The sequence below is a fragment of the Octodon degus genome, unplaced genomic scaffold (genome assembly GCF_000260255.1).
Source record: "Octodon degus isolate 3935 unplaced genomic scaffold, OctDeg1.0 scaffold00046, whole genome shotgun sequence".
Classification (NCBI taxonomy): Eukaryota; Metazoa; Chordata; class Mammalia; order Rodentia; family Octodontidae; genus Octodon; species Octodon degus.
In genome coordinates this window covers 8,839,499-8,865,916 of record NW_004524622.1, presented here as the reverse complement: position 1 = coordinate 8,865,916, position 26,418 = coordinate 8,839,499, and the positions used below count along the sequence as shown (strand labels likewise).

At 38.2% G+C, this 26,418-nt stretch overlaps 1 protein-coding gene across 1 annotated transcript in view; it reads right to left on the bottom strand.

The window, feature by feature from the left end:
- Ide (insulin degrading enzyme) overlaps positions 1 to 26,418 on the bottom strand; it is a 123,401-nt gene that overhangs the window by 72,156 nt on the left and 24,827 nt on the right. The window contains exons 2-4 of the mRNA XM_004632094.2: positions 17,991 to 18,175; positions 15,654 to 15,861; positions 11,441 to 11,610 (exon numbers count right to left, since the gene is read on the bottom strand). Coding sequence (XP_004632151.1) covers positions 11,441 to 11,610; positions 15,654 to 15,861; positions 17,991 to 18,175 — 563 coding nt within the window. The remainder of the gene's footprint in view (positions 1 to 11,440; positions 11,611 to 15,653; positions 15,862 to 17,990; positions 18,176 to 26,418) is intronic.

Below are 26,418 nucleotides of genomic sequence, written 5' to 3'. Positions count from 1 at the left end.
TAAAGGTTCCTTTACACTGCCAAGCTCATATCCTTACAAAAAGCAGTATTCAGACTGACATACTGTGACATCAATTTTGGAGAATTAAGCTTTATTTTAAAAGAATACAAAAATATGTTACAGTGTTAGATCAAAATGAGCTATTTGATCTAAATATGATTTGATTTGCCTATTCACAATTTCACAAACATCCGATTTCAAAAATTAAAAATTCCAGATAAAAGCATATAAAAACCAAAATCACAGCTTCTATTTAGAGCATAAAAATTTGTGAAGTTGGCTGATTCTAGCTCATTCTGCTTTGATTTGGATGTTTCTGAGTATTTTCATATGTAATTTCTACCCTTTAATTTTAGGTCCATTTTAAAACAAAATAAAGCAAAAACATACCCCAGACATACTAAGACATTGCTCATTTGTAAAGTATTGACAACTATATTATGAGCCAAACTGGGGGGGGGGGCACTCTGTGGTAGAGCACTTGCCTATCATGTGTGGGGCTTGGGATAGTGGAGTAGCCAAGGGACCACTGTAGAATAATATGAAAGGAAAATGATTCATCTTTAGTAATTCATATGAATTTAGGAATCTGTCCATTTCTTCTATGTCTTCCATCTTATTATAGTAAAGGTTCTCAGAGCAGATACTGATCACTGTCAGGATTTCCTCAGGATCTGTTGTAATTTCACCTTTTTAATTTCTAATTGCATGATTTTGTTTTTTCTTTCATTTTTTTGGTAAGGTTGGTTGAGGGTTTATCAATTTTATTTAATCGTTCAAAAAACCAATTCTTCAATTAATTCATTTTTTGCATTATTTTCTTAGTCTATTGCATTAATTTCTGCCCTTATCTTTATAACTTCCTCCCCCAAACAAGCTTTGGTCTGGACTTGTTCTTTTTTTTTAGAAGCTTACGGTTCAATATTAGGTTGTTTATTTAAGCTTGTTCTGTTTTCTGATGTGAGAATTCACCACTATAAATTTTCCTCATAGGACTAATTTCATTGGGTCCTGGAAGTTCTAATATACTGTACTGGCCTTATCATTTAGTTATAGAAACTGTCTAATTTCTCCTTTTTCATCTGTGATGCATTGGCTGTTCAGGAGAGTGTTAATTTCCATGTATTAATGGAGTTTGTGGTATCTTTTGCTACTGATTTAGAATTTTATTGCACTATGGTCTAATATACATTGGATAAGTTCAATTCCTTTGCATTTACTTAAGCGTGTTTTGTGAGCTGGTATGTGGTCTATTTTGGAGAATGTCCTGTGTTCATCTGAGAAGAATGTGTATTCTGATATTGCAGGTAGAACACTCTGTAGACATCTACTAGGAGCATTCAAAAGTTTGGTTCAGTACTAATATTTCATTGCTGAGTTTTTGTCTAGATGATCTTTTTTTGTGACAGCAGGGTATTGAGATCCCCCAATTCAGCTGTAGTAGTGCTCTTCTGATTTTTATGCCTGTTAATATTTATATAGTTTGGTGTTTTGGTATTTGGTGTGTTTATGTTAGCTACTGCTTTCTCTTCAGTTGTTCCTTTAATAAGTATGTAGTGATCTTCTTGGTCTTTCTTGATAAGTCTTGGCTTCAAATCCACTTTTTCTGCAAATAAAATCACTACCCCTACTTTTTTCCAAGTTTCTCATACATAGAATATTGCTTTCCATCCTTTAACTTTCAGCCTATGTATTTCTTTTTGAAATAAATATGTATCTTATACGCAGCCTACTGTTGAATCCTACTTATTGAGTCATTTTGCCAGACTCTTCTGACTGGTGAACTAAGTCCATTAACATTGATGGTTACAATTGATAGTACTGACTTAACCTTGTCATTTATTTTCCTGTTGCTGGTTCCATCTTTCCCCTCTGTTTAACTGCTTATGTTACTTATTATTCATTCTGTTTGGGTTCATGGAATTATAGCATTTGTTGTTATCTCTTTCTAGAATATTCTTCACAACACTTTGGAGTGTTGGTTTGGTGGTCATCAATTCCTTCAGTTGTTCTGTCATGGAAGTATCTATCTGTTCACTGATTTTGAAAGACAGTTTTACAGGTTTCATCAATCCAGTTGGAAGTTGTTTTCTTTCAGGACACAAAATACTTCACTCCAAGCTCTCTTTGACTTAAGGGTTTGTGTTGGGAAGTCAGCTGCAATTCTGACAGGCTTTCCTTTCTAGGCAATTTCTTTTATCTAACAGCTTTTTGGGCTTTTTTTTTTTTTTTTTTTTGTACTAAAGATCAAACTCATAACCTGATGTTTGGCAGGCAGGTGTTTATGCCACTGAGCTATCTCTCTGGCCCATCAAACAGTTTTAATATTCTGTTCTTGTGCTGAATTTCTGGAATCTTGACTATTACATGCCTTGTTATAAAAATTTTTTTTTTAATCATGGCTTATTGGAGTTCTATGTTTCTCACTTATCTGTATGTCAAATTTTGTTTCCTTGCTTGGGACATTTTCTACCATTACCTCTGTGAATACATTTTGTGTGTGTGTGTGTGTGTGTGTGTGTGTGTGTGTGTGTGTAATGTCCTTTTCACTATTTCTTGATTTTTCATTGATTTCCATTAATATTATATTAGTCTTCTTTGTATCTCCTAGCAGCTGTTCAGCTGATATTTCATGATTCCTTACTATGGTTAAGAAGTCTTTCTTTTCATGACCACTAATTATAAACCTGCAGAAATCCTGCACAATCATCCACAAACCTGTGCAAGTCCTACAAAAATCTAGAAGACCACCAATGGCTACTTTGAGAACTACTATACTAATAAGATGGAAAACAGAAAAGAAATAGATTCCTAGATATGAATTACTAAAACTGAACCAAGAAGGCATAAAAACTAAGGGGTTGAGGAGATAGCTCAGCAGCATAAGTGCCTGCCTAGCAAGCACAAGGTCCTGAGTTCTATCCTAGAAACAACAACAACAAAAATATTCACGAAGATATAAAAACTCTACATAAGCCAATATTGGTCAATGAAATTTAAGATGTAACTAAAAACCTACCAACAAAGAAAAGCCGAGGCCTTGACAGATTCACTGTTGAATTCTGTAAGGAACTGAGAGTAGACCTAATGTGGCTACATCGCAAACTTTTGAATGAAATTAAAAGGGAAGCTGTACTAGCAAATTCATTCCTAGAAGCAAGCATTACCCTGATATTTACTTATTTTTATGTATTTAGTACAGGGTCTCGTTACACAGATTGGACTAGCAGTGATCCTCCTATTTTCAGCCTCCCAAGTGCTGGGATTACAGGTGCAAGGTACCACACTGAGTCTCAATCACCATTTCAGCACATCCTAGTGATGAGGCTGCATGGCACACCGGGGACCAAACCCTGGTCCCTGTGTCTGCCTAAGCAGGTGCTTTAATCTGCTGAGCTATCTGGCAGGCCCTTAATATGCCATACTAACAGAACCAAGAACAAAAACCACAGGACCATCTCAATAGATACAGACAAAGCATTTGACAAAGTCCAATACCTATTCATGATAACAACCCTATAGAAAATTGCAACAGATGGTCTTTACCCCAATCTGATAAAAGCCACATATGACAAACCAACAGCCAACATCATACTAAATGATCAAAACCTCAAAGTTTTCATTCTAAAATTAGGAACAAGACAAAGATGTCCACTGTCACCATTCTTATTCAATATAATTCTGGAAACATTAGCCAGAGTGATTAGAGAAGAGAAAAAAGAAAAAGGAATAATAATAGGAAAGGAAGAAGTTTAATTATCATGATTCATGAATGACATGATACTCTACACAGAAACCCCAAAATCTAAACCAAAAAACTTTTAGATTTAATAACAAAATTCAATAATGTAGCTGGATACAAAGTCAATACTCAAAAATGAATAACATTTCTGTACATAAATAACAAGTTCATTGAGAGAAAAAATTGGGAAACACCTTTTACAGTACCATTTAAAAAAATCCTAATAAAAGACCTTTACATTGAAAATTACAATACCATGGAAAGGTAGACTGAAGAGAATAACAGAAAATGTAGATATCCCTTGTTCTTGGGTAGAAAGAACCAACATAGTAAAAATGGCCACACTTCCAAAATTGTTATACAGATTTAATGCAATCCTGAACAAAATATCAATAGCATATCTCACAGAATCAACAAAAACCATCCTAAATTTTGGAGCCATAAGAGACCTAGAATAGCAAAAGCAATTCTGGGCAACAAAGGCAAGACAGGGAGCATCATAATCCCTGCCCTGAAATCATACTACGAAGCTACTGTGATTTTAAAAAAAGCATTTCACTTGCCAAAAACGAACCAAATAAAAAAATCAGACCTGAGAACAAACAGTTTAGAGGGTGCAGAAAGAACTCCAAACACACACAGTCATCTTGTTTTTGACAAAGGAGCCAAACACTTTCACTGAAAGAAAGAAAACCTCTTTATTATGAAATGGTACTCAACATCATTAATCATAAAGGAAAAACCATTAAAGCAGCTATGAGATACCATCTCATACTTTTAAGGAAGGCTATTCTCAAAAAGATGAGATAGAGGCTGAGGAGATAGTTCAGTAGAATAAGCACTTGCCTAGCAAGCACAAGATCCTGAGTTCAATTCCTAGTACCACCAAAAAAAAAAAAGACAAGATAACAAATGTTGGTGGAGGTATGGAGTAGAGAAACTTAGTAAACTATTAGAAATCCCAGTAAATAGTAAAAAGGGCCTTCACATACATTTATACCTGCAGGGCCTTGCTAAGTGAATAAACTGCCCAAATTAGGCTCAAATTTGTAATCCTCTACTTCTGCCCTGGAAGCCCTGCCAGCCACCGAAATCACTGAAACTCAGTGTGGTGGTGCATGCCTGTAATCCAGTTCTGGGGAGGCTGAGTCAAAAGGATCACTATGAATCCGAGCTGCAGAGCAAAAGCCTGTACCAAATAAATAAATAAATAAAATCCAAGATACGGAAACAACCCAAGTACGCATAAGCAAAGGAATGGATAAAGAAAACGTACAGCTACATATGCAGTGCCTCAAATAAGCTATTTATGTATGCATGTATTTTTAATACAGGGTTCAACCGGGGTTATGTAGTGAGTTGAAGGACAGTCTTACATAGTAAGACTGTCTCAAAAAAAAAAGAAATAACAATATTTTTATATGGCAACTAGGAATTTGAACAGTGACTATACATTTAATGATACTGATAATACTATTTTTATTTTGTTTTGTTTTTGAGACAGGCTCTTCCTTTGTAGTTCTTACTGGCCTTGAATTCACTATATAGCCTAGGCTGGCCTTGAACTTGAGGTGATCTTCCTACCTTAGCCTCCCAAGTGCTAGGATCACAGGAGTGCACCACCATGCCTGATTGTATTTTAAAAATCATTATCTTTTAGAGGTATGTTCTGAAATATTTATGAGTAAAAGGATAGGATAGACTTCTTGAAAATAATACAAGATAAATGAGAAAGTAGACTACACATGACCAGGCAGCATGAAGCAACATGGGGTTCATCACAGTATCCTGTGTGCTTTTGTTTATGGTTTTAATTCTTTATTAAAATAAAGGGAGGAAACAAGGTAGGAGTCAAAGAAGACAAAACAACAAACTTTATAGTCTGATTTTGTGCTTCAGCATCTTCTTGACAAGGTCCAATGTCAATTAACCCAATTCATATTTCAAAATTTTTGTTGTTTTTCTAATTCATGATCCCAATTCATTTTCTTATTCTGTTCCTCCGTATCTTCCTACACAAAGGTATCCTTTGTTAAAAACCAAACAATGTGCCTCAATGGTAGAGCACTTGCTTAGCATGTTTGGAGTCCTAGGTTTGATCTCTGGCAGCACGAAAGAAAAACATAGGCCAAACTGTCCTATTTCCTGTACAAATAGTCTCAGGGCTCTCCTCTCTTATCTTTTTTGTCATGGGTTTGAAGGCCAATTTAACATTACCACAAAGAGGGCCTGCGAGATAGCTCAGTGGACTAAGCACCTGCTTAGGCAAGCACAGGGACCAGGGTTTAATCCCTGGCACCACATACTTCACCAGCCCCATCTGCAGGGCACTGGTGGCACACACCAGTAATCTCAGCACTGGGGAGGCTGAAGACAGGAAAATTACTATGAGTCTGAGCTGTGTAGTAAGATACTGATTATATATATATATATCACAAAGAACATTGACTTATTGTTGAGTTTTAGTGTGTGGTCAAGATTGAAACTCAGGGCCTTGAGCATCCAAAGTTAAGTGCTCCACCACCACAGTTCACACCCACCTAGTTTTCCTTTTGTATTTTGAGACAGGGTCTTGCAAAATTGCCCAGCTTGGCATCCAACCTGCCCTCCTCCATTGTGGGCCTCCTGAGTCACTGGGATTACAGGTATGCATTACTCCACCTGGCAGAACAGGCTTTGAGTTCCAACTGCTTTGGCACCAAGGACAATTTCATTACCACTCTACCTCCCTGTTTCCTGTACTCATCGCAAGGGTATGAAACTTCGGCCTAGTTATTCTTAGTATCACTGTTGGCATCTCTCAAACAGGGTGAGGAAATTTCAGTACTGTGGTGAAGGTTTAGGGAGATTGTATTAAGCAAAAACCCCTATCCAGTATAGAACACTTAATGCTCATAAAATAATAAAACCCATTCCTTTTCTGCTGGAATTGTTCTTCTTTCTGTGAAAGCCAATCCAACCTCCCTTTCAGGAGAACTGAAGTTGTATCTCCTTTGATATCTCAATGTGAGGCAACATTAAAGCAGGCCAGATAGAACAGCTAAAGTTAAAAGCTTCGAACGTGAGCCATGCATGTTGGCATACACCTTGTAATCCAGCACTTAGGGAAGCTGGAGCAAGAGCATCTCAAGTATGAGTCCAGCCTGAGCAACCTGTTGAGATTCTATCTCAAAAAAAATTTGTTTAAAGGGCTGGAGATGAAGCTTGGTGGTAGAGTGGCTATGGGTTCAACCCCCAGTACAGAATAAATTAATGAAATTTCAAAACTTTCCAAACCTGTATTCAAGTCTTGATTCCAGCTGACGGACTATGTGCAATTACTTTTAAATCTTAGTTGATTCATGAATAAGACAGGCATATTTTAATATACCTAATTAGCATTACTGTGCAATTAATTTTTATTTTTTATATAGTTATTTATTTATTTTTGTATTTTAGTACAGGGTCTACAGGGTATCACTATGTAGCTGAACTTGTAGTGATTTTCCTGTGTTTAGCCTTCCAAGAGATGGGATTACAGGCACATGCCACCACACAGTCTCAATCACCGTCTCAGCGCACCCTGGGGGTGGGGCCGGCACAGCACATTACTGTGCAAATTAAACATTTCAAGCATGCAATAAAAATCAGAAAGAGGAAAAAGAAAAAGGAGAGATCACAATCCCTGAATATCAAAGCTAGAATTATACTCCAGTGAAATTGTGGATTTGCTTTGCCTCTGCATCTAAACTTTAAGCATCTTTCATCAAAGATGCTGGTTACACTTCTTTTCATTTTTTTTTTAAGTAAAAGATGATTTATTTAAAGGCGGGAGAAAGGGGGAAGAGAGAGGGAAGGCAGACAGCTGCTCTGGACGAGCAGGGAATATCTGAAAAGGAAATATTCCAGAAAGTTCATTTCTGTTGGTTTTTTGAGACAGGGTCTCATTATAAAACTAGGAAGAGTTCAGTAGAGTTCTTACTTACCATATGTAAGGCACTGGGTTCAATCTCCAGCAATAAGGGGTTAAAAAAAAACAGAAACAAGATTTTCCCTTTCTATTCCAAAACCACTGGTAAAAATATTTAACTGCTCCCACTTGAATTTGGGGGAGGGCAACAAGGGACACCAAACTCAAAAAACAACACATCAAACCAAAACAATCTCAAAACAGGGCAGAGAAAAGGTTTCCATTTACCAAAAACTATAGAATTATAATGGCACATGTGAATGATAAAGGAAGAAAGGCATGTAGGTATCAGCCGTGAAATCCGTGTAAAAAGGAAATGATATATTTCTCTAACAATGTAAAACCAATAGATTTCTTTTTTAAAAAATGTATTTGGTACAGGATCTCACTATGCAGCTCAGACTACTAGTGATCCTCCAGTCGCAGCCTCCCCACGGCTGGGATGACAGGCATGCATCACCACGCATGGTCTCGGTGGCTCAGCGGGCCAGGATGCAGGGCTGACACAGCATGTGGTGCCGGGAATTGAACGCTGATCCTTGTGCTTGCCTAAGCAGGCCCTTAGTCTGCTGAGCTATCTCACTGGTCCTAGACCTATAGTTGTTTTGTCTAATGCACAGACTCTTGCAGAGGCTCTTGGCTGATCATCTTTCACAGAAAGGACCCTTTCAAAGTCTTGATGTCCTTCCCACAGCTTCTGTATTGTCATTTATAAGTTTATTATTATTTATGGGCATTATTATGGCCAGATGTTTTAACAACCACTTCACATACACAATCTCACATAAGTCTCACAACTGGATATGGGTAAAACAGTCTTAACAAGTTAAGAAACTTGTCTAGTCTCTCAATTAGCTGCTAGTAGAGCAGCGATTCATAGCTTGGACTGCTCAAGTTCAGAGGGAAAATGCTAATAAAAGCTGAGACTCCTGGATGGACTTGGAGGCTAGGAGGAAAGTGACACAAGGGTTCATGAAGCTCTGTGTTAAAATGGCTTTTGGGTTTTGTTTGTTTGTTCGTTTTTTTGAGACAGGGTCACACTATGCAGCCCAGGTTACCCTTAAACTTATAGTGATCTTCCCGCCTCAGTCTCCTGAGTGCTGGGATTACAGGTATATGCCACCAGCATGACTGGCTTGTGCAGACAGATTTAACCCACAATACGTATAAAAACAACTTTCAAAGAAAGTAGCTGACACAAAGCAAAAAACTTATTGCCAGATACCAATTTCAAAATTTAAGAACTCAGAGCATGTGAATCCTCAAGACAAAGGAAGACCAGCATCTGGGGGTCCTGACACATCTGGTAAGAGAAGTTTGCAAAACAACAAACGCTCATGAGGAAAACGCAGCACACAAGCTTCTTTTGACACAGACACCAAGATGGTATAAGCAAATAATCCTCACATCAAAAACAAAATACACTTAATAAGAATTTTAAAAATACAAAAGCTATCTCCTATTTATCTTGAAGAGTGTCATCCTCTGTCTTTCTTCTTCTTTGTTTTTTTTGCCCTTTTGGCTAAACAGGTACACAAAACATCACATTTCTCTTCCAATTTTAAAACTGTGAAATACATTTTAAATACTTAAATATCTAGAAGCATGCAATTAATACTCCTGTACTCACAACCAAGTTTACTCAAATTTATATTATGCTATATTGGGTGCAAATCTATTTTCCCCTCAAATAATAAGACAGTTGGAGCCCGATGTCAGCTGAGCTATCTGGCCGGCCCTCATTTTTTACTACTACAAAACTGCCTCATGACATTCTCATGAACTCTTGGTGCATAAATGTTAATGCAGTTTATTTCTAGGATATATGTCAAGAACTAGATTCCCAGTGTTAATGGACAGGGACACCATTTTATTAGGCATTACCAAGGTGGCTAAAACAATTTATTTTCTCAATAACGTATAATTTCTGATTTTTTACATTCTTAACACACCTGGTCTGACTAGTCACCTTTGTCTGACTTCAAATTATTACCAATCTAACAGATATTAAAGGCATGAAATAACCAATCCATCCTGTACTAGGAATTTAATCCAGGCCTTTGCACTGACATACAGTCCCACTTCTTTTTTTTACTTTGAGACAGGGTCTCATTAAGTTGTCTAGACTGGTCTTGAATTTGAGATCGCCCTGCTTCAGCCTCCCTGAATGCCAGAATTAGAGGTGGCATACCACTGTGTTCAGCTTAAAGTGGTATGTTTCCCTTTTTATCTCTCTGATTACTAATGATTTTAGCATCTCTCTCATGTTTATTGGGCATTCAAATGTGATTACATGCTCCATAGTTATATCTTTTGCTTAATTCTTTGTTTTGTGGTACTGGGAATTCAACCAGGACTTTCACACTGAGCTACAGCTCTAACCTTTTAAATTTGTTATTTTGAGACAGGGTCATGCTAAGTTGCTCAGCTGTCCAGGCTGGGCTCAAAATTCAGAGCCTCCCGCTTCAGCCTGAGTGATGATGAAGGACTGCAGGGGGTACCTCCACACCCAGCTGAAAATAATCTTTTTAAAAAGTCAGCATTATACTTTAAGGACTACATTACTTAGCATCACTGCTTCTAGGTGCAATTTTTGAAAACTCCTTCTAGTTTTATTTTTTCTTTTCCTTTTTGTTTAATAAAGCTACAATAACTTCCCTGGTTGCTATTGCATGGCTGAGAATGGTATCTATTTATCATTTTTTAAAAAAGGACTTTATATTCTTAAATTTCTCCCAAAATTAGCTTTCAAAATAAGTGCATTTCTAAGTGCATTAAGTGAATTATCATTTTTATAGCCCATAAAACATTTTAAAAGAACAGTAACCTATTAAAAAAAAAAAAAAAAAAAAAAAAAAAAGATTACTGCTGGTGAGTGGAACCGGCAAGAGTAGATGTGAAAAAGTGAAATGAAAATAGGTTTTGATTTTTTTTTTTTTTTTTTGTCTTTTTGAGACAGGATCTTGCTATGCAGTTCAGGCTGGCCTTGAGCTCACTTTGTAGCCCAGGCTCGTCTAAAACTTTCAATGATCCTCCTGCCTCAGCCTCCCCAGTGCTGGGATTACAGACATGTGCTAACATGCCCAGCTTTACTTTTATCTTTTACTTTATTTTTTGAAGATTAATTTTACTATTTTTTTTTCATTACTACACGTTAATAATACATAATGATCACCTCCTCATGGAGACTTGGTACATGCATATAACACACCTTAACACTTTTTGCTTTATACTTTTAAATACTTTTGTACTATTGAAATGTTTAAATTAAATATGTACTTTCTAATTAAAAACTGAATAAAGAAAAAGGGCACAATTATAAAATCAAGAACCTCCACATTCATTTTCTTCTACTCCCTGTCATCCCTACCTCTTATTCCCTGCTGCGAGCAGAGGCCTTGTATTCCATCTCCCATGTGTCTGCCCCCATAGCAGATGTTCCACATTTGGCTGAGTGGAGGTAAATGCAATTTGGGTAGGAGGATTAGAAAAGCTTTGAAGAGAACCTTAAAAAAAACACTTCCATTTGGAAGGTACACTCTAGTATAAAAGAATCTATTATCTTCTCCCTTTGAAATACTGGTTAATATCTGTTCACAACTGCAACCACTCTTCTCATTAAACATTTAGACAGCTATTTGAATGAGAAAATTTGAAATTGTGTATTCTTAACTGTAAAATACAACACCATGTAAAGAGTTTAAATTGGGTCAAAGAGCCCTACTGTATGAAAGCCACCGTTGACAAACCTGTCCCAAATTTGCTGAAGGGGTGTTTGGGATTCCCTGTAGCTTTCTCCAACTGAAAGAGTCTCCAGGCATCATTCATCACATTCTTTTCATGTTCTGAATCCACTGCATTCACTTCTCTGTCTTTGCAACTCTCATCAAACAAGGGGCACAGGAAAAACTGCGCAAACCTAAGGGTGTGAAACATAATTAACTTGAAAACTGTTATTTGGAAAGACTAGGCTTTAAAAACTAGCATCAAAAGGGCCAGCAAGATAGCACAGTGAACTGAGAGCCTGCTTAGGCAAGCGCAGGGACCAGGGCTCCATCCCCGAAACCACATGCCGCGCTGGCCCTGCCCTCGGGCGTGCCGAGCTGGCCACAGGTCCAGGCGTGATGGTGCATGCCTGTAATCTCAGCGCTGGGGAGGCTGAAAACAAGAGGATCACTATGAGTCTGAGCATAGTGACACCCTGTACCAAATACATAAAATGAAGGAAAAAAAGTTCCGAATCCTTTAGAAAATATGAATTGTATAACATCAGAAAAAAACTATTTTGTTACTAAGAAAAAAGAATATAAACTCTAAGTTCTAAATAACAGAAGAAAAATGTAACGTTGGACATTTATTTATTTTTTAATGTATTTGGTTGTTGCAGGGTCTCCCTCTGCAGCTTGGACCTCCCCAGCGCGGGGATTACAGGCATGTGCCACTACACCCGGACTTTGGCCGGCCCAGTCCACCCTGGGGGCAGGGCTGGTGTGGCACGTAGTACTGGGGATTGAACCACAGTCCCTGTACTTGCCTTAGCTTGGCTGAGCAGGTGCTTTAGTCCTCTGAGCTATCTTGCTGAACACTGGACATATATAAAGTCAGAGCTTATCTGTTTCAGAGATGTTAAATAATTAGTGGGAAACATAAGCAAATAATACCAAAAGGTCAAGGAAGGCTCATGGGGAAAGTAGTAGATTATTTAAGATTACCAATTATGGTACCTACTAGTCTAGACAACTTAGTGACTTTGTGCTGTCTCAAAATTGTAAAATTTAAAAAGTCTGGATTCACCTCACTACAGAAGCCCTTAGTTTAATTCTCAGTAACCTCCCACCACCAAAAAAAAAAAAAAAAAAAAAAAAAAAAGACTTGCAATTCCTATGAAAAACCTTGTTTTATATAGTTAGTTCTCTGAAGAAGACAAAAAAGTAGAAAATAGGAAAATTGTTCTTGGTCCAATAATCTTAACTTTATAGATTTAGGTGTAAGACTCAGGTGCCTCAGGAGGCAAAAATTAAATGACCTTTTTTTGTCTTTTTGAGACAGGATTTCACTATGCAGTTCAAACTGACCTCAAACTAGCAGCAATCCTACTGTCTCAGCCTCTGTAGTGTTGGGATTACAAGCATGCACCATCACCCCTGACTAAATGACTTTCAAAAAGACATGATTTGAATCTTTGTCTTCTTTTTTATGTAGTGCTGGGGACTGAACCCTCTGCACTGTGCCACATCCCCCTCTACTTTTTTCCCCAAGTTTTTATTTTTGGGACAAAGTATCACTAAATTACCCAAACTAGGCTTGAATTTGTGATCCTCATCTCAGCCTCCCAGATTATGATTACTGGCATGTACCACCATGCTGTGCTCTTCTTTTCTTTTTTCGCCTCCTTAAAGGAACTCAAAAAAACTACACTGACACACCCGAGCTATGACATAGTAGTTTGACCTCGCTACTCTTATGAAACATTAAAATACAGTCTATGAATTTTTAATAAGCAGTGATTCAGTAAATAAAATCGACCATTTTAACAAAAGTAACCACTTTTTGTTGAGGCTACTCTTTAACAATAATAAAATTTAACTCAAATACCCTCAAGTATTTGAGGGTATTGATACCTTAAATTCTTCTAAGGCAGTAATTTGTGTCATGATTTCACGAAGCAATTCTTTTCAAGAAATGTTAGATCCTATCATACAGGAACAAGATCCAGAATTCAGATGAAGCCAAGAGTGGGCATTCTGAACAGCACTATTGTTCAGAGGGATGTAAGAAAATCTATAAACAATTCAGTTACCACATGAGTCCAGCTGTCAAAGAGATGGCTGTCATTACTTAACATTTATTTTAAGTGCATAATGACTATGATACTGTGCTAAGTACTTCAACAATAACATGCTAAGCCAAAAAGAAACTCCATCTACCTGGGGTTTACAATTCAAGATTTATGAAAAGAGATAGAGACATGTAACCTTTTTTTTCACCTTTTTGAATACTTTAGGCTAGCAGAACCACCTAACAACTATAGATCAAAGCTGTACAGATACAGACAATGATGTTTATAACAAAGAATCCAATTTTTAAAAAGATGCTCTTACACAGCGACTTTTTACTCTACCCTATATAACACAAATATTCCACCATACAGATGTGTTTTATATATATAAAATTTGCTCTGCAAAGCAAAAAATTAAATTCAGTATATGACCCATAGAACTCCTTAATGGAAATCTTTTGGGAATATTTACAAAAGACGTCTATACCTCAAGCCTAAAGACTGAGACACAACACAGAATAAGTAGGAAAGAATATTTTGACCCAGTCACATATCATGAACCCATGCCTTTGTCTCATTAATATTCTCTGTGCTAAAGAATAAATACAAGGGCTAGAGATGTAGCTCAGTGGTAGTATGCTTGTTTAATATGTGTGAGGCCCTGGGTACAATTACTGGTACTTAAAAAAAAAAGACTATTCACTTTTTAAAATATGAACAAGCAAATAAAGCTGACAATGAATAAAATTGCAGTGTTAAATTTTAGGTTACTATCTTCTCTATAGGAACCTATTCTCATCTTGGAGAGTATTTCTTTTCCTACTTTTGCTTGGCCCAAACTCACTTTGCAGAGTTTTCTCTTCTTACCTTTAATAAACATAAAACCTCCCTACCATCAAAACAACAAACCAATAGTCGGGCACAGTAGCACGTGTCTGTAATCCTAGCACTTCGAAGGCCAAAGCAGGACGATTACTGTGAGTTCAAGGCCAATCTGAACTACACAATGAAATTCCATCTCAAAAATGACCAAAAAATAAAATTCGAACTTCAAAATGCTATAGAACTATACCTTAGTAATACAGAAATCTATAAAACTGTAAAAATTCACCAGACAGAAATTACACTTCTAATAATAAATCACTAACACAACAAAAACTAAAAAATTGTTGACTGCAGGGAGGCATAGTGGCACACGCCTATAATCCTTGTTACTTAAGACACCAAAGTAGGAGGCTCACAAGTTCAAGGCCAGCCTGGCCAATTAGCAAAAAGCTGTCTCAAAATGAAAAATGAAAGGCTGGGTGGGAGTGGAGCTCAGTAGTACAGCACTTGCCTAGAATTCATGAATTCCTGGGTCTAAGCCCCAGTAACACAAAAAAAGATAAAAGGACACTGTCGGCTGTGCAGAAATGGACCAAGAAGTTGAACTATCCTAATGGAGCTTTCTTTTTTTTTTTTTTTTTTTTTTTTGCCGGGGATTGAACTGAGGTCCTTGTGCTTGCCAGGGAAGCACTTATTCTACTGAGCCATCTCCCTGGCCCCCCTAATGGAGCTTTCTCCGGAGAATACCTTCTAGGTTTCAAACACGTCAAAACATTATTCCTTAAGTGAGGAACTAAAGAACAGGATGATTCAGGTCTAACAATCTGGAAGAGGATGCATTTTTGAAAAGTGATCCACATTAACCACAGGCTATTCACCATGTACATTAGCTACAACACCAAGTAGGATGGAAACGGCAGGGGAGAATTTTATAAATCAATATATTCTGTAGGCCTGAAGGTTGGTTTAAAGTCTTGCCAATAGGGCCAGGCATGATGGCACAAGTTTGTAATCCTAGCACTAGGGAGACTGAGGCAGGAGGATTGCTATGTTTGAGGCCTGCCTAGGATACAAAGTGAATTCAAGGCCAGCTTGAACTTCACTGTGAAATCCTGCCTCAAAAAGACAAAAAATAAACATAAAGTCTTGCCATTATTCCTTTACCAGAAGTAAAACTATGATATCTCCCATTACCCTTCCTTTTTTACAGAATAAAGGAAAAAGCTGGCTAAAATGTATTTTGTTAAGTGATCAAGTGGTGGAGCCATCTTTGTTAAACAAACAGAAAACCTACTATTATTTCTATTAAAGTGATTAAGTGCATAAATGTGGATAATTTAGAGTATATTCAGTATTACCTGTCTAGGGCACCTTCCAGATGTTCATGAGAAACATCAAAATAGTAATTTGTATGTTCTCCACTAGTGAAGGCATTCGAACTTCCTGCATGCTCACTGAGAAACTGGCTGTATTCATTTTCTTTAGGATATTTCTTTGTCCCCAAAAAAAGCATATGTTCACAAAAATGACTTAAGCCAGCAATATTTGGAGGATCTGATAATGAACCTGAAAGAGAAAACACATATAGAACAAATTATCTTTCATGTCAAAAGATACTACAGTCACATAATCAGAGGAAGTTAAGAATAAGATGCTCTAAAGTTATAATATTTAGGAGGTAAATGAATGATTAGAAGACCTGAATTCTAGCCTCTATTTTTTTTTTTTTTTTTTTTTTGGAACCAGGGATTGAACTCAGGCCCTTCCACTTGCCAGGGAAGTGCTTATTCCACTGAGCCATCTCCCCGCCCCCTCCCCTTTTTTTTTAAAGAGAAAAAAATTTTTCAAAAAAGGTAATAGGAGGGTAATAGGCCAGGAACATAGCTCCGTGCTACAAGCACCTTCCTGGAAAGTGCAAGGTCCTGAGTTCAATTTCCAGAACCAAAAAATTTAATAATAATAATAATAATAATAAGGGTTAATACATCATGCATTGTTATCTTTAAATTAGTTACTCAAAATACAAGATATAGGCATTTAATTGTTTAAAGAATATCAGCACAACAAACCTTTCTTTACAGTGAGCTAAGAGAACTTAGTAGTATAACTATATTAACTATCTTACATATTCTGCTTTTCCTTTCCTTCATTTCTCCATCCCCCATCCCAGTTTCTCTTTCCTGTTGAATAGTTTCCTCCCATTTTACAATATCTCTTACACATTTTGTATCTTATTCTTTGAGCTTCTCCACTAGGGAGATAATACGATGTTTGTGTATGTGTGGCTCATTTATTTCCCTTTTAAGTATGGTCTCAAGTCGCATCTACTTACCTATAAAAGTCTCCTGTTTGTCCTTCTTTATAGCTAAGCAGTACTCCATTGTATAAAAAGACCCCGTCTTTTTTATCCATTCCTTGGTTGATAGTCACTTAGGTGGTTTCCAAGATCTAGCTATTACCAATTGCGTAGCTCCAATTCTCAACATTACTGAGTTGGTACACTGGCAGATTATTTAACCTCTCTGGACAATAGTTTCCTCACAGGAGGGAAAGAAGGAGCTGAGTTCACTGCTATATACAATCTAAAACTTCCTTGTTACTTTTTTTTTTTTTTTTTTTAAATTATAAGGCAGCATGCAGCTAAGAGGCTTCAAGATAAGTAGCTCTGTTACTAAAATTTTAGGCATTATTTTTACCTATGTTTAGTCACTTCAATATGTATCTATCTTTAAGGATCTAGTGCAAAACAGGTATTTGCAAACAGTTTGCATTATGTTGGAGATAATTTATTAATTGTAATTAATATCTTAATTTCTCAATTCTAAAATATCATGGAATTAAAAAAAATAAAAAATAAAAACCTACTAGCCAGGCATGGAGTGATACATGACTTAATCCTAGCTGCTCAGGAAGCTAGGGAAAGAGGATTAGAACTCTGAGGTCAGCCTGGTCAATTCAGCAAGAGTGTCTCACAATAAACTTTAAAAGCCATGGGCAAAAAAAAAAAAAAAAAAAAAGCCGTGGGCTATAGCTCAGTGGTAGCGCCCCACATACACAAGACAAGAATTCAATCCCCAGTAACTCCTCCCACCCCCTCCCCCACAAAACAAGCTATGAAAAACTGAACTATCTTGCTAAGTAGACACAGAAGTAAAATGCAATCTTTTGTTTGTTTGTTTGTTTGTTTTTAATGGTCTTTTTGAGAGTTTCACTATGCAGTACAGGTTGGCCACTTTGTAGCCCAGGCTGACCTTGAACTCCCAGGGATCCTCCTGCATCAGCTTTCTGAGTGCTGGGATTACAGACATGCTCCACAATGCCCAGCTAAAAGCAATCTAATTGAAATGTAGAAGAAATGTGCATGCAAGAACCTACAAACAGGACACTAAGTGTGCCAAAGTTAAAAACCAGAACACTACTGTAAGGTGGGAATGATTTCCTCGCTGCTAGGTCACCTTAGGTGAGAACCTAACAAGATGCTTTAAGTAAATGTAAGATAATTGTGACTCAGATGATTGCAGTTTATCAATAAATGTATAGGGGTTCTATTACAAAATAAGGTATTAAAAATCAGTAAAATTAATGTACATTGAACTGATTACTGGATTTTTATTCACTCAAATATAAAGTTCTACTAAATATGACCATTAGCTTAATGAAACTCAACAAAGTTCAATTTAAATTTGAAGTCCTACCTATGTGTACATCAAGGGCTGCTGAAGACTTATCCGTGGTGGGATCACTGATGAGAAGCACTTTGATACCGTTTGCCAGCTCCAGGCCACGGTATTCTCGCTTGTCTTCGGGAGATTTGATAATGTGATTTCCTATTCTCTTCACAGCTGGATTATTCATTTTGCTGTACAATTTTCTTTGAAAGCTGAGAAAAAAAATTAATTGTTGAAGTCTGGCTATTTTTAAAAGGAAAAAAAATAAATAAAAGGACAAAAAATAACATTAAGCAACTTCATATAATACATCATCACATTTAAAAAAATATTTGGAGGACACTTGCAGGGCCTAGGGTGTGCTGAATATGCTCTGTAACACTGAGCTACATCCCTCACCCTGGAGGAAACCACAGCCTACCTTCAGGGTGTAGTCATTCTTGTCTCCTACCTCAGCCCTCATTCTCGCAGAGAAATGCTGACTATACTGCTTTCATAGAGCCATATTTATGTCTAGATGAGTACATGGACTGGGATTTGACACAGGGTAGGTTGGGCCATGAGCTGGTGAGTGCACCGACCTAGAATAGTTTTCCCAATAACTACTTTCATATGTATTTCAAAGGTCATTTGCTACCATGAGGTGAGAAGTTATGTAAGAATTATTACTGGGTCAACCAAAACATTGCTCAACCTGACGATGCTCAAGGCTACGGAAGATCTGGAGCCCATGGATCTGATACACATTAAGACAACATAGAGCACAGGGAGTAATCCTCAGTAAGGAACAATCACGCAAAGCCTTGACACAAGGTAAGGAGCATGGGCTGTTCTATGAAAGCAACAAAGCCAAGCAAGCATATAAAACAAAGAAAAACTTGGAAAGATTCCAAATAATTTTTGTAATCCACTGCAGAGTTGAATGCCAGGACAGGAACAGTGTGGCAACCATAACAGAGATGTTATATACATTCTCTTACAAAGTGCTTCCTCTGATAATTTTCTTTTCTTCTCTAGGAAGGCTAGAGACACAATGATAGGAAAGGATTAGCAGCACACAGAATTCTAAAAAGGTTAGCTGGCACTGCATTAATGCAGTGAAAAGATTTTTCCATGTTAAATTTTTTGAGAGCAGGTTATTTATTTATTTAGAGATGGAGTCTCATTATGTTGCCAGGTTACCCCTGAAATCACAATCCTACCTTAGCCTCCCAAATTGTGGGGATTATGCTGCCCTGCCCAGCTCAGATGTTATTTTTGCTTAAGAGACAAAAACCTAGAGAGGGAGGGAAGGAGAGAGGGAGGCAGGAAAGCAGACAGCAAGGGAAGGAGGGGGCATGGAGTAAAGGAAGGAGGGGCGCAGAGAGAGAAACCTGAACATATTGTTGTTGGCAGGTTCATGTACCAATCCAGTAAAGCCAAAAGCAAGTGTGAAACCACGAACGACAAGATTATGTGAACCTGTATTGGTGTAATGGCTTCTCACCCAGAAAACAAAAGAAGTGGATTTGGCAGGTGTGAGAGGGCTGAGGCAGGAGGATTACAAACTCAAGCCCAGTCTGAGCAACTTAGAGAGATTCTGTCTCAAAATTTGTGACGGGAGGTTGGGGATATGGCTTGGTGGTGCACAAGGCCCTGAGTTCAATCCCCTATACCAAAAAAGGGGGTGGGGGTGGGCTGTGGATGTAGCTCAGTGAGAAGGCCCTTGGTAGTAGTGGGTAACCCCCACTACTACCTCCCCAAAGTGGAACTGACTGTCCTAAAATACTGATAGCTTCTGATTTAAAGGTAAATCAGAGGAAGGGAAGGGGGTTAAGTAGGCAGACAACTGTTTTGGATAAAACACTAGATGTTAAAATTTGAAATATAAAGAGGGAAAAGTCTAGACATTCGAAACCAGGCATGATGATGCATGCCTATAATCCCAGTAATGGGGAGTCTGAGGCCAGAGGATCACTGAGGCCAGCCTGGGCTACAAAGTTGGCCCAAGACCAGCACAGATTACATCATAAGACCCTGTCTCAAAAAACAAAAGTCTAGATTGGTTTAAGAGAATATATGGAAATTATCTATAATTTGTCATGCAATCTGAATAACAATTGATAAACCCAAGAAGTTTGTTTCTATAAAGACTGTTCCTTAGATCTTGAGAGATGATATATAGCATTTTCATGATTGATACTACAGATCATACTAAATGTGTAACACCAATGTTTAAAAATCATATTTTGCACAAACAAGCCTACTGGTCTTACTCTATAGAAAAATATTTTTTTTATAAAATATTTATTTATGTGGCATAGGGTCTTGCTATACAGCTTAGACTCATGATATATAATAAATGATATATAATAAATAAGCGATTCTCCTGTCTCAGCCTCCCCAGCACCGAGATTACAGGCGTGTGCCACCATGCCAGGTTTCAGTATCTGGCTCGGCACAGCAGTGCCACAGCATGTGGTATCAGGGATCAAACCCAGGTCCTTGCACTTGCCAACCAGGTGCTTAGACTGCCAAGTTATCTTCTTGGCCCCGTAAAATATTTCTTGAAAAGCAAAAGATAAAATACAATGCTAACATTCTGAGATTATAAAGATACATTCAAAAATTTCAAACCAATTTGGAAGTGAAAAGTCTTTTTTCTTTTTTTGGCGAAACCAGGGATTGAATTCAGGCCCTCAAGCGCTTATTCTCCTGAGCCATCACCCCAGCTGGAAGTGAAAAGTCATCATTAACAATCATTTTTTACTTTATTAGACATAAAACACAAGATCAATGTCAAAGAGCAGGCTGGGGGGTACACTCAATAGTAGAGAGCATTTGCCTACCATTAGGGAGTTCAGTCCCCAGCAAAAAAAGTTAAAGACAAATGAAAACATCTGACTGCAAAGTCTAAAACATTACAGTATTTCATGTTAAAAAACATTCTCAGGATAACAGGAAGAGGTCTCCTTAAGACTCCAAAGAGGGGCACAAGGAACCTTAGAGAACAGTGCTGGCTAATGCTTCCTAAAGGACAACCTATTCAGAACACAGCCAATGCCTCCTGTAAATAGTTGAGTTCAATACAAATCACTATTTAAAAGTAAGTTCCAAACTAGCAGCAATGTAATACTAAATAAGCCACGAGGTCACCTCCAGTAAGAAACCCTGCCACCCTAAGCAAGGCTTTATTATATGGAGAAAAGGGGCCAGGTTTCTAGCGAAGGACTCCAAAGGCTATTTGCTTTTGTCACCATCATTTATACCGAATTACGTGCCACAGGTTCAGCATCACTGTTCAGGGGAAAACAGGGCTAAACACAATCAAACGAAAACTGTTTAACCCATGCTTATTGTGGGAAGACGAAACAAAGGTCACTTTGGCAGTATAAACTGTCTTATCCTAAGGCAGGTGGAAAATCCATTATAGCAAGTAAATATAGCCACTTCATCTATAGGCTACATGTTGTACTTTTTTTTAGGGTTTCTGTTTCCCTTGTATAGATTTCAGTTTTCTCAGACAAAAAAATACTGAAGTTGGGGCTGGGGAGATGGCTCAGTAGAATAAACGCTTCCCTGGCAAGTGCAAGGGTCTGAGTTCAATCCCTGGTTCTGCCAAAAACAAAACATACTGAAGTTAAAACAGAATAGTATACAGGTAGTGTGGACTGAAGAGCTAAGCTTGAGACCTCTGGAGCAGTAAGAAACGTCTTTCAGTGATTACAGTCTATCACAAGCACAGACATAACTTATTTAGATACCAAAGCTGTGCCTGATTCATATTCTTGGTATGGCTGAGAATAAAGACATAAAATTTATTCTGTAAATTACACATAAAAATCAGTGCAACCACTTTTAGACATTTGTACACAGGATCAAGATCAGCTATAAGTTTCTAAGCTTACAGTGTTCTCAAATCAAGTATCATGATTTCTTGAGAAATTAAAGTCAAAAGAAAACAGAAGTAACATTTTCAAACAAGACTCATTCCCAGCATTCGATATTCAATGACATTATCACCAATGCTTTTTACAAAGATTTGATTCTTACCTTCTGGAGAGCTGAAGGAAGTGATTGGAAACTCCTCTGATGATTAACTCAGCGACAGCTTGCCTGTCTCTCTATTGTATTTATACTCATGAGGTCACATGTCTATGCATCTCAGCTCCAGCATTAGCATAAAGTCTCTAAGGGTAACTTTGCTTATTGCAAATGTTCACCAATAAGCAAGCATTCTGACATTTTAGATGACAAGAAGTGCTAACTCAAATGCTTTTCCAGACATTTATTTGATATTTTTAACTTGTCAAAGTCAGAATTTTAGGAGCAATAAGATTATTTTCAATTTTAGGGACATTATTATATACTATAAACTTCATATGATACAAAATTGTCAGTTTTTAGCACTCTGATAAACTGGAGAGGTGTTTAGTAGTTATGACATATTTTGTTCAGAATTTAAAACAATGACTACAATCACAGATGGTAAAAGCTAAAAGAGCCATTACATGTTAATTAGTTCTCTGTAGTTCATGAAGCTTGTTAGAAATACAAAATATCAGAACCTACCATAGAATAACACTGCACTTAAGTAAGATCTCCAGGAGGGCTACTCTCATTATACCCATAAGGAAACAAAACAAGCTCAAGAAGCTTGAGCCACTTGCCCAAAATCATTTCACAGAAAGTTACAATTACAATTTTTTTCTTCCATTTTGGTAAAACCCAGGGCCTTTACAAAGAACTACATTGGAAAGTTAATTCCAATCTCCATCAACAAACACCCACTCTGAGACTGATGTAGACATGACCACAGTAAGGGACTACCACAGAGATGGGAAACACAAAATCCTGGGCCCTTACTGCCTACTCAACAAAAATATGACTTATGTTCTCTTCTGGGACAGTTACAGACCATTTCTGCTATGAATCGTGAGTCTTCACTTGAACTTACAGATTCCCTTTAGGTAACTAAGAACAAATCTTAGCCATTTTGTATCCTTTGTTGCCTTAGAATTATTCAATCTTGCTCCTTTCAAGACTGAGGACACCAGAATATGGAATTTCCAGAGACATTCAACTTGGGCTGGAAGTCTCCAGCCACATCCCAAACCTGTCATCACCTGGACTCCAAGGAAGGTGGAGCCCCAGCAGACTGAAACTACCATAGACAAATAATCCTTCTCTGGAAAGAAAAGCATCCCTTAGCCAAAAAGATTCACTCCAGAGCTATGACAACAGGACTGAAACAATGGCCACCCAGCCACCAGTGAATCTTTAAACTGGGCTCACCTTTGGAGGTAGGCAGTCTGAACCCCTGTATCAAAGTGTCCCACCCCCAGTACCTTAGCTGTAGTCCTTTCCCATCTTCCCTTTAACTTTCCAATTAAAGTTTTTTTCCATTTCTATTAAAGCAAGGACCACACTAGCCAGTGACAGGACAGCAGAAGCTAGACCATAATCAGCAATCCTCCCACCTCAGGCTCCCACAGTGCTGGGATCAAGGCAGGTCTGGGTAAAGCTCAACTTTAATCTCTTGCTGGATTCAACTTTATCTCCCATATCAGAACAAATATTTAAGAAGTCCTATTACAAAGCCAGATACTGTACCAAATATGTTGGCTACAAAGATAAATAAACCAGAGCCTTTGCTCTGAAAAAACCCAGACTAGTAACAGGAACAGATAGGAAATCTAGGTGTGGTGACAGAATTGTCTCTGGGGCATTATGGGAATAACGCAAGAAGGGGCACTTAACACTTATCTAGGAAGGGTGTGAGTAGAAGCATGCTAAATAAGAGGCAGGGGAGGGAGTCAAATAGGAGATACCTGGGTAAGACCTGTGAGAAGCCTGATGTTAATAAAATTACACCGAGGCTGGGAATCTACTACCCGGCAGCAGAGCATGTGCTTAGCACACGCAAAGAATCACTTCTGCAGTTTTGGTTTTTTTCATACCTCTTTACATGTTTCACAGCCTTATTTAATAATACTTTGGAAAATTTTATTTTGCCTTTTGCTTACTATGCCACTCCCACAGCACTCTACAAATTTAAAGTGAGACCCAATTTTTTGAGGGGGTACTGGGGATCGAACTCAGGACCTTGTGCTTGCCAGTAGACACATTTAGAAATGATGACCTATAAGCCCGTGGCAAGTGATCACGCTAACGGTTGAAATTCCTTTCTCCAGAATCCTTCTACTCCAAAACCATAGGAGGAAGCTTAGTTCAAGGCCTACAGTACTCCCAAATGTGAAAGATGAGGCCAGACATAAAACAGAATCAGAACATCGCCACAAAATACACCTGCTTTGTGCAGTTTCTGTAGTAGACAGTGCAATGTCAAGGCAGTGGTACAAGCTCTAAGATGTCTCAATATATTAATACAGTTGAAGACCACAATTACCAAGTATTACTTGATCTAAAAAATAACATATCTCAAGAAACTACCCATATATTACTCTTTAGTCATAGGGACAGACATTCTTCAGTTCATACACCAGGTAGATCATAAAAATGGGTATAAACTAAAATCCTGCCCTATAATTAGATGCTTTGCCTTTGTTTCAGGCAGAATGTTCACTTTTCTGACTCTGTGCTCTGACCCTCTGAAAGGAATTTATGGTCAAAAAAATGAATCCTCAGCAATCTGATTTCATAGTAACACTATGATTCCACAGTAACACTATTATAAAGATAAGTGCTTTTGTACAGGGCACAATGACACTGATGCGCAGTCCTAGCTAGGAGGGTTGCTGGGGCAAGAGGGTCAAAAGGAGTTCAAGTTCAGCCCAGGCAACATCACAAGACCCCATCTCACAAAGACAAACAAGATAGTGCTGCTGCAAGTTCTGTTTTAGTTTTGGTTCGCGCTTATTAATGCCTGTTAATTCCCAAAGCGATAGGCTTGATGTGGAATCCTTTCTAGATACTTAGCAAGGTTTAAGCAAATAACACTTCCACTTTTTACCTCTTGCCACCTCTTAGCATAGGAAAGTACAAAATGACAAGAAAAGAAGGTAAAAATAGAGCAAAGCTTTTGCAAATAAAGCAGGGGGAGTGGGGTTGAAGGAAAGGTAGGGGAATGGGCAAAAAAGAATCAAGCTATATCAGCTACAGTTACAAACAAATATCAACATTATGTATATCTAAAATGTACCAAACACACCACACCACACACACACACGCACACACACACACACACACACACACACAAACACACCGCTCAGCAGATTAAAGTGCCTGCTTAGGCAGACACGGGGACTAGGTTGATCCCAACCCCTGGGATGTGTTAAGCCAGAGACTGAGACTGGGAGTGATGGTGTCCGCCTGTAATCTCAGCACTTGGGAGGCTGAAAAACAGCAAGGATCACTACAAGTTCCATCTGTGTAGTGAGACCCTGTAGACCCTGTGCTAAATACATTAAAAAAATAATAATAATAAAACAAGAGTATAGAGGTTTCTAACAGGTGCAGGGTGCTTCGCATGGACTCTTCTACGTGAGTCTTCAACTCTTAGAAAATGAGATATATACTATGTTACAAACCTAATACTAGCAAAGGCTCCCATGTTTGTAAGTGTCATTCACTTTATAGGTAATCCTATTCTCCTTGGGTGGTAGTTCACAGCAGCAGGGCTGGTTCTCTTCCTTGAACCCCAAATGAGAAATGTGCAGCGATTAAACGACTTGCCCAAGGAATGCAATCACCCCGCTGATTTGTGGCAAAGCAGGAAGAACAGAGAAAGCGTGGGCAAGGGAGGAGCGGAGGGCGATGCTAAGGAAACACCACACCTCTCTTCTCTAGTCCTCAGGAACCACCCTTGCACAGCACATGGCCCTTCTGTGACCCCATTTTCTTTCCTTCAATCCCTCCCAAATAAAAAGGAAGGAAGGAATGGAGGAAGGAAGGGAGCAATGAAGAAATGGAGGAAGTAAAAGTAGGTTAAAAAAATGCCCCACAGAATAGTACTCTTTCCTCATATAGACAGATAGGCTGTAGAACGGGCCTAGAAGAATGTTTTCCTCCACCAAAGGAGCCCCTGAGCTGGCATCATCTCTCACTATACACTGCTCATAAAAAGCAGAACGTATGACAAGAGTAAATATCCATAGCTGGTCATGGTGGCGCACACCTATAATCCGAGCATGAGGCAGGAGAATCTGTGTAAGTTTGAGGCCAGCCTGGGCTACATACAGAGACCCTGTCTCGAAAACCAAACCAAGGGCTGGCCAGATAGCTCAGCAGATTAAAGTGCCTGCTTAGACAGCTGCAGGGGTCAAGGTTAGGTTCCCATGCCAGTCCCATCCCCGGGGCACACTGAGATGGCAACTGAGACTAGGTATGTTGGCACCTGAGATGGCAATTGAGACTAGGTATGGTGGTACCTGTAACCCTAGCACTTTGGAAGCTGAAAACAGGAGAATCACTGCAAGTCCTATCTACTTAGTGAGACCCTCCTGCACAAAAAAAA